Source organism: Ischnura elegans, chromosome 9 (genome assembly GCF_921293095.1).
Source record: "Ischnura elegans chromosome 9, ioIscEleg1.1, whole genome shotgun sequence".
NCBI classification, from domain to species: domain Eukaryota; kingdom Metazoa; phylum Arthropoda; class Insecta; order Odonata; family Coenagrionidae; genus Ischnura; species Ischnura elegans.
In genome coordinates, this window is record NC_060254.1 from 6,648,530 (window position 1) to 6,666,119 (window position 17,590).

Sequence of the window (17,590 nt, forward strand, 5' to 3'; positions counted from 1 at the left end):
CACCAACCCCTTTCACATGACCTCACTCACACCGACTTGCACCGACTCACGCAGACTTCATGCATCTTTCCCCTCCCCACGTCCCCACACCACGCACACCACTCACCCGTGTCACACACAAATTCCGACGCATACCGCGTAGTCAATTGTTGTCTCTCTTTCCAAACGTGGGTTTCTTGTCATTTCGAAGCACGTTTTTAAGGTTTTCAGTGCAATTTCACTTTTAATCCGGTTTGACTTGCTTGTTATTGTTACGTCTCTTTGGGTTCTAGGCACTGGTCATTGACTTCGTACCATCTTTAAAAATTGTAATTGAGAAATATACTCACAACGGGTTAGTAACAAGTCCTGACGCAGCTGGGATATGATTTGATTCCTTCAGATTCCTTGCAGCCTGTGCACTCTGGAAGAAGGCTTTTTAATTTACTGCGTTTCTGTTTTACATCGTTTCGCAAAAATGGTACGTGCTGAATCTAGTGGTTTTAAGGTTATCAATCGAAATAGGTTACGTGTCTTGAGAATTGAATCATCAATAGCGTTTTATTTGCTAGATGACTGCGGTAGGAAGAGGCAGGGGTAATTGGGGATCAAAAGAGCCCTCTGCACCTCTTAGACGACCCGGCGAAGTACCCCGTACTGGTGGCGGTGAGGATGACACTATTATGAAAGAACTAGCAAATTTAGACATAAATGATAATCTAAAGGTGGAAGTGGTAGAAAGCCAAATAAAAAAATACTGTGTTAACAGGGAACAACTATGGTGAGCATATCGTCTCTTTTCCCACATTTTGTGTTTGAAACCCTGTGTGATGCTTGTACCTTCTTGCAGGAAAATCTGCCAGAGAATGTACGAGGCCGGAGCGAAAGACAGAAGTATGGTTCCAAAAGTGGTCAAGTTTTGGAAAAAGTTATGCAACTTTGAAGTAAATGATGTGAAATTGAGATCAGTTTTAATGTCTACCGCTCAGAAGGACTACGAAGGTAATCAAAATGCCTCCAAATTTATTTCTGATTAGCAATAAGTGATACATATTCATGGAGTATACTTGGATTTCATTAGTGCACTCCATCTCGAGAAGTTCGGTATACAAGGCCAAATACACATGGATTTGGCACTGCCACCAAGTCAGCATCGTAATTGGTTGGGTTTAATGAACATCATTCTTTCTTGAACCAATATGGTTTAATTCGTTGAAAATTCTTTTAAAAACCCAATTCTTCATCGTCTGTAATCTTTGGTGTGTACGTGGATGACATTCTCTGGGAAGCATGATTCTCAGAAGATTGCTGTGCAATTTTTTCGCTGTGTGTGGTCCTTAGGATTTTATGACATAAAGCAAAATACATCCAATGAGTGACAATGGAGTTGCATAAGTTGTATATGGAGTTGTATAAGCAAACCTCAAGTTTTCAATTCACTGTGGAATGTGGAAAATCGTCTTTTACCTTGTGTTCGCCATCAATAGGTAATGGTAATTCGATCTCTGATAATGTTTCATTTTCCCCTTTTTATAGTGTTTTAGATATATACTTATATCTAAAATCCTCATATACTTACTGTTACATATTTCTTCCAATTTGGAAGATGGAGTAAAATATCTGCCTGAGTTAGAATGAATTACCATATTTTCTGGTATATAACCTGCTATCTATTAAAAAAATATAATTCTATAATATTTTCTTCGAAATGTTCCTCGACGAGGTAAATAATATAAAAATTCCCCAGCTTGGGCAGAATCACAGGACGCAAAAAAAAATGATAAAAAAAACAGTACTAAATTTTCGGTGGCACATTACCACCTTCTTCAGAGTCAAAACCCACTTTAAAGATAACGATATTATATGGTCACATCCATTTACTATCATATCTAACAGAAGTTAGCCCTATGATATCCATATTTTGAGAGTAATACAATTAAAAGCAAAGCAATCCCCGGGAAAAAATGAGTAGTGACTGGCATAATTTTTTCGTGGATATATCGATTGAAACATTACTTAAATGTTTACGTTTTCTGAAACCATATGCATAGTTGTATGTAATTGAAGAGTTTGTATGACATTGCTCAAGTAAAAGTTGACGAAATCTTATGCTAATCTTTTGGAAATCATAATTTTCGGCGATTTTCGGAATATTTTTTTTTTTTATAAGTAACCAAGGGTGACAAAAGAAAACTGTTACACATATTTCATAAAGCATATTATGACATATATATTAATCATTTTCGGTATCCTACACCTGAAATTACGTCGAGGGCAGGGGAAAGTATTTTTTTCAAAAAAATAATTTTTTCCGAAAAACCAATTTTAGGACACCATTTTTGCAGCGATGAACTTAAATATAAACTAAAAACATTATATTATAACGTGTCCAAGTTTATCAGCTTTTAAAACTGTCATAAACCATCCGCGTGGCATGCACGTTTTGGGTGCAGTAAAAGAAAAACCGAAAGACCATCCCTGGAAAAAGTGCGAATTCAGCCATGTTTTAGTACTATCAGCGACATGTGGCGGAAACTTGCAGTTTTCAGATTTTGGTTCACCATCCTCCCCTACCACCATTTTTGAACACACTTCTGCAAGAATAATTTCCAAGAGTGTAGCCTGGAAAATTAGCGGACATTATATCACAGCTGTTGTACCAGTGTTCAGCAAAACAGAGAACATCAATGTTCATCAAATCACTGTGAAGCAAAATTTCTGTCACATGATTTGTTGTTTAAACATTGAACATTTTGAAAGTATAGTCACAAGTTCGTAGAATCTTTTTTCATAGAGTTTGTTTATCTTCGTGTGACCATTCCGGTTTGAATACCTACAGTATCATTTGACGTACGATTACCTGGACAGGAGTGGTGTCAATTGATTGTGAACTGACTGTAGGCTCATTGCTAACATCCATGATCTCAGCATCTGCAACTATTTGAGATATTAATCCATGACGAAAGTTCTCCCTGGGAGGAGCGTTTCAAGGGGAATGGAATAGCCGCATTCTCGGGCCAGAGATGCATTCACTGAGAAGCAAGTTTTTGTATGAATCTTCAGCGAAAACACGGAAGGAAGCGTATTTAGTGCTTCGAGTTCTGAACACTTTTAGGTCACTTTTCATGGATCTTTCCAGGAAAGATCTTACTTCATCCTCCGTAGTGGTCATCGGTTGGACTTTCCACACATGAATATGCTTATGAACACATTTTTTTCCAGCACCATTGAACAGGCAGTCACTAAGGTCATTGGCCTTGTGGTATAAATTTTTTTGGTGCTTGGTTAGCGAGAGCTTAACTTTTATTGAACCATCATTAGCATTCGCGTCACTGAACGGCGATTTAGAATCAACCACCAAGGTACGCTCACTTTTTAAGGAAGAATCAGAACTAGGGAACACAGATAACATGTTTGATTAAAATTTGCGTCTAACATTATCCACCTTGTTTTGATCACGTGGGCCGGATAAGGCAACTTCGCTAGTAACATCATTGCCAGCCTCTACAAAGGTAACTTTTTTCACCAATAGTGCTAAAAAAGAGATAATTGCATCGGACATGGTTCACAGTCCATAATATATGTTATTATTATTATTGTATTTTTTGGTGCAGAATTGTGAAGCTCTTTGACACCAAAAACATCTTTTGATACTGTTGAACAGTGAAGATTTGATGGAGTTAAATTGTTGTTTACGTATAACTTTACACCATTATACATTAATATTTTGAGAAGCTCTTATACTCGTTTTAAGCAAAATAAGTTTTGGTAGGAGGGTGGTTTTTATTACCACTTGTCGGTGCATACTGGTTCTGACAGGACATTTTTTGCAAAAGCTCACTCTTGATTACACCAGCAGATACATTTATTGGTTTTCCTTTTCACTGCATATTTTTACTACTTTCAGAACGGCTGTACTTAACAAAAAGGACCCTTTCCTTTTTAAATGGATACCGTCTTTACCGGTGCAGAGATGATCCAACCATTTACTAAAATCACAAAAAAGTACTTTTAAGTTGAGATGTGCGAATAGTATCCTCGAATACTAGGAAGTATTTGATATTCGAGATCTCTTATAATTATGCAAAAGTTCGATCTCGAATACTTTGAATTTCGCACCATACACTGTCGCACACACGTCATTGGTAGTTGATTCAGAAACAATGTGGAGGACTCTAGTCGTTTAGTTCATGCAGCACCGTTTTAGGCAAGTTTTAGACGAACTACATCAAATTCGCAGAAATGAGTGGTGAATCATTTGATATCGTTTGACGTTGGGGAAGGGGGGGGAAATCCAAAAATGAACGTTTAGTATGCTTTGCGCAATTCTAGTATTCAAGCTATTCCAACTTGGAGATATTCGAATATTCGAGCTATTTTTTTTAATATTTGGGCTCGAGAAAACTGCTATTCGACCCATCTCTATTTTTAACATATAAACGCGCAATATCGCTTTGACACTCCATTTTCACAGCAATTGATCACTTTAAATTTCTATTCTAGGTTTATGCTTTTCCTTGATAGCCTCTTCATTTTTCTACCCGCATTTCTATTATTTATCATTGTTCTCTTGGTTTGTTCTCCGTATGGCTCTATCGAAATCACCTTCTAATGCTGCACTGTATTCCTGAGACGCAGAGGGCCTACGACTGCTGGGAGGGAATGAAGCCATTGTGTTTGAGACTCTATAGTGGACCTTTTTGCATGTTGATGCTATTCATATGGAACTCGGGTATCACTCCATTTCTTCCCCTTGAATACAGATGACCTAGGAGGCTTGAGCGTAGACCCTCTACATTGAAGCGTGGTTGGAGTCAATTCACCCAATAGCCCATATCTATATGGTGGCAAAAATTACATCTCAAACCGTACTGCTTTCAAAAATCTCATTTCCACTAGCTCCACCCTTAATTAATGATCTAAATTCACTAATGTCATTCCGTTAAGGAGGCGAGATCAACCACTTAGATAGGCTGGCTATCTGGACCGCATGATGAGTAATGCTTTTGGCCATTGTGCAACAATGGATTTCGATTAATATATAAACAAAGAAGAAGATTTGAGGCAAGCAATACTACTAATATGCTTAAAATGATAGCAATTTTGTGTTTACTTAGCGCAAGTTCACATTTTAGCAAGAGAGCGTTAAAGGTATTTGATTAGGCCACACAGCTTTCGGTTGTTTCCCTGAGGAACGAATTTGCGCTATATAGACATTGCGGTAAGTAAGACATGGGTGTACTTTGGATGGAGGCAGAAATCTAAGTCTCCATTGCATTTTTCCAACGATTCCCTTGCTTGAAATGCTTAAATAAACTTAGAAATACGGCGTGTTTGGTCTCATTCTTTTTTTGAATTACATACACATTACTACTATTTCAATCTAATAAAAGCATGATACCAATTGCCGAAAGTCATTGTTGGACTGTTAGATTAATAGCTAACTTACATTATCTTACCCCCAGCAAAACCATTTTTAGAAAGCTGGGCCTGTTACCTTTGCTGTGCATTTATATTTTATGTATATGCATTATTGTATGCTCAGAATGATACGTATTAACCAATTCAATAAGAACGGTGATTTTATTCTTTTTATTTTATTTTATTCTCAAACCACTGAATACAGCTCCTATTGGCCACTTAAAATCGGGGTGTTTAACAAATTTAACAATGGACAACCATGCCATGGAGAGGGGAAACCTACTCAGGTGGGACTCGAACCTGCAACCTCTTGTTTGGGAGGCAAGGTCTTTACCCCGCCGCCACCGAGGCCGGGGTGATGTAAATAACCGCTGTACTAGAATTTCAAATGATCCACATGTTCCATATGTACGTACGAATACTTCATTGTGTGGTCCAAACTCAATGGATTTAAAACTGTTCAGTGTGTTACCCAAGAAATTGAAGAGTATCAATAGTTTTACTGTATTTAAGTACCAAAATGGAGGAAATTTTACTTCTTGAAATACATATATGTACTATAATGTTGCTGATATCATTAATGACAGAATTTAACATTGCTACAGTGTGTTTTGTGGTTGTAATGTGTAATTTTTAATTTTTTGACATGTCCTATATCAAGTATTTGATTGGTGGACCAATAAAAAATTATTATTAATTCTCTTATCTTTGTCAACTGCAAGAGGATTCCTTTTTTATAATTGTACATTGGAAGAGAGAGAATGAGGGAAGATGCTCCTGTTTTCCAAGCTGTAAAATGAAAGTAAAAATAAATGGATAATAATAATAACTCACCTCAAAAGGAGTCCTTGCACAGTAAAACCAAATTATACATGTAGAGAAACACAGGAAAAAAATCTTAAAGAAATTTTTTCTGGCGTTTTTGGCTAGCCAGACAGCTGCTGACTGTCTCTCTCTACCCCTGCCACAGGTGGCTGGTGCTTGGGATGGAACGTACTACGAGAGGGACGTAGCCCTTGTGTCCTCAGTCACTCCCTAGCTACCACCATGACGTAGATGTTACATCATGAGCACGGGATTTGTTAATTTGTGGAGGTTTATTACATTTTTTCATTTAGAAGTAATCGTTATTTTTAATGCATTTACTGGTTTCAGCTTTTTGAAGTTTCTGAGTTGTAGGAAAATTTTATGAAAGAGAAATAAAATATTTCAACCGTAGGTGAATTTTTGGTGATCAGTTTAGGAAATTGGTCGATTGTGGGGGAATATTTGAGGAATTTCCAAACGGGATACCACTAGCTATCCTGTCCAGCTTATATAATCATGACAGTTACGTTCCTCAAACAACATGCACACCCTCCAATATTTCTGAAGTTGGTGTTAAAAAGGTCCATCCAATGCTGTTGCCTCTGTGTACGAGAAGATCCTTATCATCCAATTCCCTCATCCATCCAGTCCAAATTGAAGCATTCCTTAATGTTATCACAGTCTTGAGTTTCTTGCTGATGACTTTCATTTACTTTTATATGTATCTATCTTATTTTAACTAACTTTTTTAATTCGTCTTGACAAAGCTCAGGAATGTATTATTTCATTGACCATAGTGAATCGTTATTATTGATAATTTTTTATCAATATACTAATTCTTTCCATCGATTTCTTTTGCAGAGCGGGAGACAATCCGTAATGATGATCCTGAACGCTTTCTGAATGCAGTTGCTCTATTTGGGGGCATTTTCCATAATGTGACCCTCCCAGGCGGTGGCATATTCAATGTTTTAGTGAGCCCCATGGTTGAGTATCTGGAGCTCTTGCTGAAGGAGGCGTCCAAAGACAGCAAACTCAGGGAAGGGGAACTTGAAATGCTGGCCACGCAGGTGCATCTCCTTCATTCTCTCTATTAGAAATTTTCTGTATTTAAAATTGTCGATTTTCTAAATTGGCTAATAATTGCCAAAAACTGGGCAAATAAAAGAGCATTTTTTCAACCTCGATAGGCCATAGATAGAAGACAAAGTGAGTGATTAAAATTATATCGTCACTGAAAATTATGTCCACTTGTGGCTACATTTTGACGTTATTGCCTCAATGATTGAGAAATTTGTTGTACTTGTATGTTTACAATGCCCTCTTCATGTGATGTTGCTGACATTGACTTTCAATTAGTTTTTCTCTTGTCCTGAATCTCATCAAATATTAAATGGCTGCTGTTTTAGCCACATCTTCATTTCAACAAAAAGATGGAAGTCACTCTGCACAGCTGTTGATGAAAACTGTCGTGTACAAAGAGACACAGAAAAAGGAACGTTCTCTAAATATTTGTGAGACATTTTGCTTTGTATAGTAATCTCATTATTTGTTTATGTAATTTAAGTTTTGTTGCACATAGCGTTTTCCTCAAGACTAAACATATATACATATTGAAGTAGTATATGTACTACATATGTGTGAATGGTAACAAATGCATCAGTTTGTGCACCGTTAACGTCAGGAATACAGTCAGATCCGGATTTAACGTCTTCGCATTTAACGTTTTTCCGCATTTAGCGTTTATTTTTTGGGGTCCCGATTCACTCCCTATCAGGGCAATGTAAAAATTATTCGTATTTAGTGTTTCCGCATTTTGCGTTTTGTATCAGATCCGATCTAATGGAGCTAAGTCATCCCTTGATAACCTCTAACTACCTTATCCTTCACTTCGTGAACTTCGATGATACGAGACGCTTGATGACACGAGTTATCCTCCGAGGGCCGCTACAATGATGGTTTCCTCGTAATGTTTTCAATTGACGGCTTATGCTCCTTTCAACTCTACTCTCTAGGGGTAGTCGATTCTTAGACCAATATTTTTCCAGTCGGCTACTTTCTCTTTTAAAAATAGGCCCAATACCATTTGCGCAGTTCACTAGAAGATTCTTTTTATAATCCATTCCAAGGTCAGTTTCCATGGAGGAACAGTGAAAGAACCGAGGAAGTGTTTCCCCTGTCGTGATCGTGAGTGAAAGCATTCTTTCCTAACGGAACAACATTATTTTACATCGTAATTTAGATATCCCGGAGCCCATATACCGACATGCGGCTGGTTGATATCGCTGTCAATTCAAAGATATTTATCTGGTACTATTTTATGTCAAAAGAGAATGGCAATCGGAGGTTTGACGAACTATCACGGTCCATGACTCTAAGTAAATTGCTCATGCTGGAAAAAAATCACGCATAATCACGGTAAAATAGATGAGCGCGGAAAAATACGAAAATCCGGCAGGAATCCCTTGGTGGTTGACTTTGACATCATAGCTCGGACGAAATTGCCTAACTCCAGAGGCACTGACAATTTTTCAGATGAAATCCAGTTCTATTGAAGATTAAACCTTTTCACTTAACAGAGTATAGCTAATCGTTATTCAAGGTCCAACCAAATTTTATTAAAAGCTGCCGAGAAATATGGTGAGTCGGAGTCAAGGTGATCAGCGCGCCGCGTAAGCAACTTCTCCCGGCTCCATTCGACCTGCATGAGGCCGCGGATATATGACAACGAATCTGGTGTTATCATCGAGTTGAATCACCATCGTCTCGTACGCATGCTAGAAAAAAGATTCTTTGGATGACCTCGAAATCCAAAATGTGCACACAGGAGTCTCATAAATCGCTCGTTTCGCCGAGGCAACAGAAAACGTTAAATTGGCAAAATTCCAGTAAATCTCCCTTTTCCTATATATTCAGTAGTTTTTTAATTCGGGATTAGCGATCTTCTGCTGTCCCTTTATTTCACTCATCTTTATTGATGCAATGACGATTTTTCGAGTACCTACTTACACCTTTTTTATTATATTAGAAATGCTATAGTCACCCACATGTCACTTTTACAGAAAAATTTTTAAATTTTCTTCGAGGCCACTGAAATATGCATAAAATGGAATCACCAATTTCCATAATAATATTCCGTGTGGGAATGCTTTTAAGTTGATGAATACAGTAGAACCTCGGTTATACGACCCTCAGTTATGCGATGACCTCACTTATACGCCGATTTATTTTGGTCCGGTGAATAACCCCATATGAACCCATGTATTTCCAACCTCAGTTATGAAACTTTTCACTTATACGACAAACTCGGTTACGAAACGTATTTTCCCAGTCCAATGAGATAAAATACCTCACTTATACGACTTTTCAGATAACTGCTCTACGAGAAGATTGCGGTACGCGCGCCGATTTTAGTCACAGGAGCAGGGGTAGTATGTGCTCATCACATAGATATGTCAATGAAGAATACTAAGTTTTAATAATGAGCGATGCTGTTTATTAGATATTAATTTTAACTGCAGTAGATGATCGTTAATTCGGAATATCTATCTCTAACGGAAGATTGTCTAGAATTTTCCAAGGTTATGTTTTCCGTCGCCCCAGCGAAATAACACCTAAATGAGCCGTTAAAAATCCTCCCGTACCAAAAATTTGGCTTCCAAGGTCATCCAAAAGAGATTATCGTATTTGCAGTATAGATGTAAGTCGATGGTGATTCAACACGATGGTAAAAACAGCATGCATGGTCTCATTCCGCGGGACGAATTGAGCCGGGGGAAAGTTGCTTACGCGGCGCGCCGATCAAAATTGACCTAACTTGTATCTCAGTGGGTTTAAATCAAACAAAGTTGGACCTTGAGTAGCTATTAGCTTGAGTCTGCCTGCTGGCAAGCGTTTATTTTTTAACTGAACGAGAGTTAGTACGAATGTCCTCTGAGAATAACTCGCGTCGTCAGTCGTAACGTAATCATTAAAGTCAAATTCAAAACGCGAAAGATAAGGCAGTTCCTTTCGACTCTGGAATGACTTATAACCATTATACCGAAGTACAAAAACAGTCTGGTGTTGTGATCAGATATGGGGAAGCAAAATATTACGTGAAGATGAGTCACACGGCTTGTGAGTCGAAGTTCCCGGCGCTGAATTCGCGTAAGAATGCCGACAGAGAAGCTATACCCGGTAGATTCAATCTACTATTGCTAAAATTTCACGGAAAAATTCTTTTTTAGTGCGTAAACATTTTTGAGAGGGGAGATTTTTTCGAGCTCTTAATATATTTTTGTTCAATCATCACTGACGGCAGTTGTGCGGTTATTTCAAATGCTCACTTAAAAAAAGTGATCTAAGCACCAGAAAAGTCTTACAATTAGTCACGGAATATCCCGGATACCAGTGGCGCAACTAGGAATATGCTTTGGGGGTGATGGTAGTACCTGAGGGGCGACTGGGCGCTCGTCCCGGTCACAGCCAATTTCCAACTCAACCGAGTCCCTTACCGTAACCTGCTTATATATGCCCAAGCAGCCAAGATGGCCGGCCTAGGCATATATTAGAGGAGTACGGTCCGGGATGGACGGTCGGCGAGATTGGCTGCAGACGGGACGAACCTCCAGGACACATTGCGTGTCGGATCCTTTATTATGTTTACAAACAGTTTGCAATAGTCATCATTTTGGAATAAAAGGCCTGTGCCCTTGCGGAGACAAGCTAATACAGACATATTATCAATATACATAGTCAATTCAACAAAATCAGGTAACAGTGGTAAAAGAAATAGTGTGCCTCGTAACGCTGCCTCCCCTTCAGCATAGTAGATAGGTAACTGGTGAGCGAACGGGATAATCCGCTCATAATCCAAGACCGGACAGACAACTGCACCCTGGAACGGGGTGGCGTCAGTATAGGCCCGGTAGTGGACGTTGTATGGAGCACATTTCCGCACCTTCTGGAAGAGACCATCGTTCCAGCAGCGATGGAGCCAGTCTGTGCGACGGGCATAGCAATGATTGATGAGAAAGTATGGCAGCTTCAGTATATAAGCGATCCAAGCGACGTATCCCGCTAACTTGGGAACGTCCAGAGTGCAAAGGCGGGGGAGAATGTTAACCCCCCCTCCCCCCCAATTTCCGGGGATTCCCGGAAAATTTAAAAAAAGAGCATGCCTGTAAATATGTTTTACATCATTTTGGCTCCTAAAATTTAACTTTGAGTAGATGCAGTTGTTGTTTATCAAAGCTAGACTTTTGTTTTAAATTTTTTTTCAATTCTCTGCGGCTTTGGAGGGGGATCTATCCCCTCATCGACCCACCATAATTACGCCACTGCCGGGTGCTCCATATTATCTATGGCATGGTATTTAGAGGGAAGAAACCAACAGCTGGGGTCATTTTCGACATGAGGTAAGGGAGGGAGTATAGAAACCCTGTGTTGGAATTAGCCAGGTTGTAACAATAGGCTTAACCAGGGCTTAATGTTCCATCTGCCGGACATGGTGTTGCACTGGAAGTTCCGTCCACACTACTTTCAAGCAGGGATACAGCCATCTCTGAAAACTTTCTGCCTCGGCCATGACATGAACCCTGGTCCATAGGGTGGGAAGCCTTCGTGATACATTAGTGAAATTTTGCTCCCTAGTTATGGGGTTAATTTGGATGACTTTCCTTAGGTATTTCATTTCTTTAATCTACAATCATGGGTTTGCCTATAGGTGGTGAAATGAATTTCCTGAAACTGCTTTTAATGAGTCAACTTTTTTAAAAAATTGGCTTCTCTGTGAACATTTAGTGTCATCATTCCGAAATCTCTCCAGTATGATAGCCTTGCAGATCAGTACCAGAAATGCTAGATGTTCAACCGCGGATAATGTTGTTCAGGAATGTAGAATTATATTTCTCTTAAAGTAACACATCATCTGTGGTGTTGCTTGTGTGAAAATAAGATTATTAGGCTTCAATTTCTTGCCTCCAAATGAGTAATTGCATCCTGGAAACAAACCAGCCCCTTTAGGAAAGGATTTCATGCTGAATACCGAAAAACCTCACATATGAAACTTCCTCACTTATGAAACTTTTTTTGGTTTTCCGCTGAAAGTTTCATAAGTGAGGTTCTACTGTATTATAATTTTCTTAAAACAATTGTCATCCTCTCATTACGTATTTTTACTACCCAATTTTTTAGCTGATTCCTGAAAAGTATTATCCAACCTTAATTGGGCAAAGAACATTTAATCAATGAATTTGTTGCTGCATTTAGCACCTTTTAGTTACTTAAAATAATATTTTTTATTCATAAAAAGCCATTCCAATCATTACAGGCCCTAAAAACTGAAAAAAATGGCAGGTCCTCATTTAGTGTTTTTCCGCATTTAGTGTTTTAAATTTTGTCCCCGCTGAAAAACCTTAAATCAGGATTCTACTGTATTTTGTTTTTTTTTTAATTATTTAAAAACCAATTTTAGGAAACAATAGCAATATTTAGGAAGTAAGATATGCAGTCACATGTTCTCTGATAAATTCTTTGCATTTTGGTACCTCATTTGTATAGTTTGGCTGCATATAAGTTGAGAAAAAGATATCTATACAGTAGAAATAATATAGAAGATAGTCGGTATGAATTCATGGAAAAAGAACAAGTACAGTAGTACCTCATTTATGAAACTTTCTAGCTAACCTCTATATCTAGAGGTTGACCCACCATCCGCAACCCGATGGACGCACTCGGTGGCTTAAAGCTCAGCCGCGAGAATGCATCGTGTACACACCTTATTTCAATTACAGTAGAACCTCACTTATGAAACTTTCAGCGGAAAACCAAAAAAAGTTTCATAGGTGAGGAAGTTTCATGTGTGAGGTTTTTTGGTATTTAGCATGAAATCCTTTCCTATAGGGGCTGGTTTGTTTTCAGGATGCAATTACTCATTTGGAGGCAAGAAATTGAAGCCTAATGATCTTATTTTCTGAAAAGTAACACCCCAGATGATGTGTTACTTTAAGAGAAATATAATTTTACATTCCTGAACAACTTTACCGACGGTTGAACGACTAGCATTTCTGGTACTAAGCTGCAAGGCTATCACACTGGAGAGATTTCGGAATGATGGCACTAAATGTTCACCGAGAAGCCAATTTTTTAAAGAAGTTGACTCATTAAAAGCGGTTTTCAGGAAATTCATTTTACCACCTATAGGCAAACCCCAGATTGGAGATTGAAGAAATGAAATACCTGAGGAAAGTCATCCAAATTAACCCCATAATTATGTATACCATTTTTCTGAACTGACGGCGGCTGACCTTGAGCGTGCTCGAAACCCACCCACTCTTCTAGCCAATCACAGAAGAGCGACAGGAGAAAGTGAGGTATTTTATCACATTGGACTGGAAAAATACGTTCCATAACCGAGGTCGTCGTACAGGTGAAGAGTTTCATAACTGAGGTTGGAAATACATGGGTTCATATGGGGTTATTCACCGGACCAAAGAAATCGGCGTATAAGTGAGGTCATCGTATAACTGAGGGTCGTATAACCGAGGTTCTACTGTATTCACTTTTGCTACAATTCTTGAACCACAATTCAAAATCAGTGTATTTCAAGATTCAAATAAAGTTGAGATAGTAAAAAATTAATTAAATTTTGAGATTACAAGTCTGTCTAAACAATGTCACCCAACAGCAATAAATGTGGGGAATTTTTCAAAATGAAAAAGTTGATTTTAAAATGTATATGATGTATACCATTTTAATTATACATTCATTAAGTGAAGTAGAAGAATAACATTTACTATGCATTGTGCAATTCTAGTATTCGAGGTATTCAAAATCCTAGATGCTCAAATATTCAAGCCATGATTTAATATTCGAGTTCAAGAAATCTTCTCTTCAACCCATCTCTAATATATACATATGTAAAGTAATATCGAAAAATGACGCATTTGGGACAAGCTAAGTTTTATAGTTCCTTTACTTCATCTCTTATTCCATGAAGTTCGAAGATCCGTAAAAGTCGTTGATGTTTTCTTTTAATAAAAATTCCTACGGTTCCCAAATTTTACAACTTAGGCAAGAAAGTACTTGTACAGCCACACTAGTGTATTGCAACAATTTTCAGCAGGCAGTAATGCTGTAAATTGGAGACATCAGAACCTGCTGCTTGAGCATGTGGGACAATTGGTTTTTCTGCATGAGAATTCGAAAGGATAAAATATTACATGATTTATTCAGGTACATAATCTTAATTACAATAAGGCAAATACCTTTAATGAAGGCTCTTCTGTGCAGTTTGGATACATTTATAAATTAAATTGATACAGGTGAATTCATATCATTTGTGCTTATGGAACTGTGTACGACTCATTAATTTTCATTCCTCTCCTAATTCTGGCATAATTTACATCAATGTTCCTCATAATAAATAACTTAAAACTAGAAACCAATAGCCTATTCTTTAATAGAACCAATTCCTACAATCTCCTAGACCTTCTCATTTTATTTTGAGAGAATTTTGTTTGAGACATTTGTTGAGAAAAGTTTGGGACATATTTGTCATTCAGATATTATAGGGTTTAGACATAGTACCCTTCACTCAGGTTCTACTCCCAGCTTAATACATATGTCAATATCAATTAAACAACTTACTACTGTCTGCGCAAAATACTTTGTTTTTACAAAAAATTTTTCCAAAGGCAAAGCTTTCCTGTTATGGGTGTAAGTGCAGACTTGGTTGTAAGGAGTTTTCATAATTAGAGAGGTTTGCCATAGGATATGTTTTGCATGCATTGTCCATCAGAAGAGTGTGGGACTGAGCCAGTGACTTTGAAATGGGAAGTTCCCTGAATGTGGGTTTGTTGTACAGAGGTTTTACTGTAACTCTAGGGAAGGAATGGAATGCAACTGCAACCAAGCAAACGAGGGATTAGGGTGATTAATAAGGGATGGCCACGCATCATTCGTGATGGTTCGTAAGTTTAGGCTGTTTACGGAATGAGGGTGTGGGAGAGAATAATGATGAAGGGATGGTCAAACGTACATTTTTCCTGCCGTCACCATATATGTTTCTCAGCTGAAAGGTTTGTGTGCAATAAGTATAATTACTTTGCCCTTTTCTTTTTAGGTCAATCTGAATGGTCCTCTCCTCCAGGAGCAGGTGAAGGGCACCTTGGATGCTTTCAATTGTCAAGTGAGAGATACTCTGACGATGCCTGCACCATCAATTCGTTGCCAACACTGGCTACTTCTAGTCATGGACCTTACTACCCAAGGGTGGAATGTGCACGATTTACCGGACTACTTGAAAACGTACTACTCGGAGAAGCTTGGCAAGTCATTTGACATCCTCGTTGGTGATACATACAAGCGCCCCACAAAATTGGAATCTATCATTCCTGTGAACAAAATGAATGCTGATGGTAAGTGATCTCATCTAATCATTTGTTTCATGGATGTAGAGAGTTGTTTTAGGCGGAGTATATTTCATAGTTTTCATTTCAGTTTATAGTTTCATATGTTATTTATGGCTCTATTTTCCTATAAGTGCTCACATACCATGTTCAATAAATAAAAGAGGTGACTTGCGCAGCCTATAATTCCTTGCCTGCAGAAATATTTCAACTAACTTCGCTTCCATCCATGGAGACAGAAATACTCGACCGCATTGCTACTTCGCTTCTGAAATGAAAATATTTCATGAATTTACAGTGACTCAAAGTGAAACAAATCTGATTTTGCAATAATTTTATTCCCATATTTCCCTGTGCATCACATTCTTACTACTGCCTTGGTAATTTTTGCAATGCTTGCATGTATGATCATAGTTCACAACTTGATGTGCTTAGTGACAGTCATATGTCTGGCCTGCGTATCCAAGCCACGTAATCTGACTCTTCCGTCGGGAGCCTGGGAAGTCAATTTGCAGCAATTCTGTGCATCTCTCCACATGCAACAGTGTTAGGTGTGGTAGGCAACTAAGTAATTGATACGCAACAATGAAATTGTTTTTACTGTCAGGCAGCTCGCCCAGCATTCTCACTGGTAAATCACATCGTTTAGCAGATCCAGCGTTTCTGTTCGCCCTCCACACAGTTTTTATTCAGATCCATGCGTGCATTGTAGTTTGGAGAACGGGACTTTGGTGAAACTGTCAAAAGCACACTCAATTTATCGTCAAATTTTTGCAGTAGTCACGTGTTTATTTATGTTTTATAATGTTTAGCATGCCATATGTCATAAAAATGAGGGATCAATTTTCTAGGGAGGTGGGATCAGGGAAGGGGGAGCAGCAAACTAATATCTGCCCATGGCAAATCCCCTGTGTGTTGTCTCCCTGAAAAGTGGTGATAAAAGTTGAAGAAATATGTATAAAAAAATAACAGTCACCTCATGTATAATTTTGAAAAGAGCTTGAATTTCATTAACAGGAATTGAAAGAAAAAGTTGTTTATCTTACAGCAGTAATTTTTTTATAGCTATCAAATATGCGGACACAGGTACATGCATTTGAAGTTCCTGCCTTTGGACTCATTCCAATTTGTGGCTCAACTCAACTATTCCAGGTCCACCCATGGTTCCGAGGAAGTCGGAAGGCAGTATTTCGAGCGAGAGCAGTGGTGCAAGCCGAGATGCAAGTCACTTTGGCAAGGCGGCTTCCGAGTACCGTTCGAGGGGGGATGGGGACCAGAGGAGGAAGCCAGCGTACTGGGGTCATGATGACCGATTTGAAGACGTGGACAACTCCTCGGGCCCTCCCAGCCGAAGTAGAGGTTTCTCCGAGAGAGGTGGTGGGGGGAGGAGGGGGGGAGGGGGGCATTGGAGGGGAGGCTACAATGAGGGTGGTGGCGGGAGGCGCCACAACGACGATTCGCAGGGCGGCGGCAGGAGGCGCTTCAATGACGATTCAAATGAGGGTGGTGGACGCAAGCAGCCATTTCCCTCCATGCCTCCACCGCAACCTATCACTCAAGAAGAAAGCTGGGATTGACAGTGACGACATGGAGGGACAAATTTGGTGGATTCTTAGTTTCATTTAAATGTCTAGCGTAATCACATGTTTATTTTCTGCCCTGGATGAGATAATTGGCAAACTGTATAAATACTCAATGCCTGTGTGAAGTGAAATAGTTGACTGCTTTGGTGTAAAGGAATAGGTTTTCTCAAGCTGTGGTTTTCCTCTCTCAGTGCTGTATTATTTTGCATAACTCAACGCCTGTAAAGTAAGTATTCAAGTGTTTTAATTTTGATAAATTATATTTCTCGATTAAAAGGGTTTTACCCCACTCTTCCTCTTTTGCCTTGCAATTGTTATTTTAGTCGTCCCTGCTACCCAAGGTGGCTTGACTTACTGATTATGAAACCCTCCAGCCAATTTTTTAAAATACAGGAGTGACATAATTTT

The 17,590-nt window shown here is 38.7% G+C and overlaps 1 protein-coding gene across 2 annotated transcripts; it reads left to right on the plus strand.

Moving 5' to 3' along the window:
- Positions 1-81: 81 nt before the first annotated feature.
- Positions 82-17,484, plus strand: LOC124165799. Of its 2 annotated transcripts, XM_046543319.1 has the most exons (7): positions 82-167; positions 273-460; positions 552-760; positions 830-981; positions 7,069-7,277; positions 15,314-15,608; positions 16,752-17,484. In XM_046543319.1, the coding sequence occupies exons 2-7, from the start codon at positions 458-460 to the stop codon at positions 17,174-17,176; spliced, it is 1,293 nt and encodes a 430-aa protein (XP_046399275.1). In that variant the 5' UTR covers positions 82-167; positions 273-457; the 3' UTR covers positions 17,177-17,484. The 2 variants fall into 2 exon arrangements, with proteins under 2 accessions (XP_046399275.1, XP_046399274.1); XM_046543318.1 differs by lacking the exon at positions 82-167 and having other exon boundaries at positions 174-460.
- The last annotated feature ends 106 nt before the right edge of the window (positions 17,485-17,590 follow it).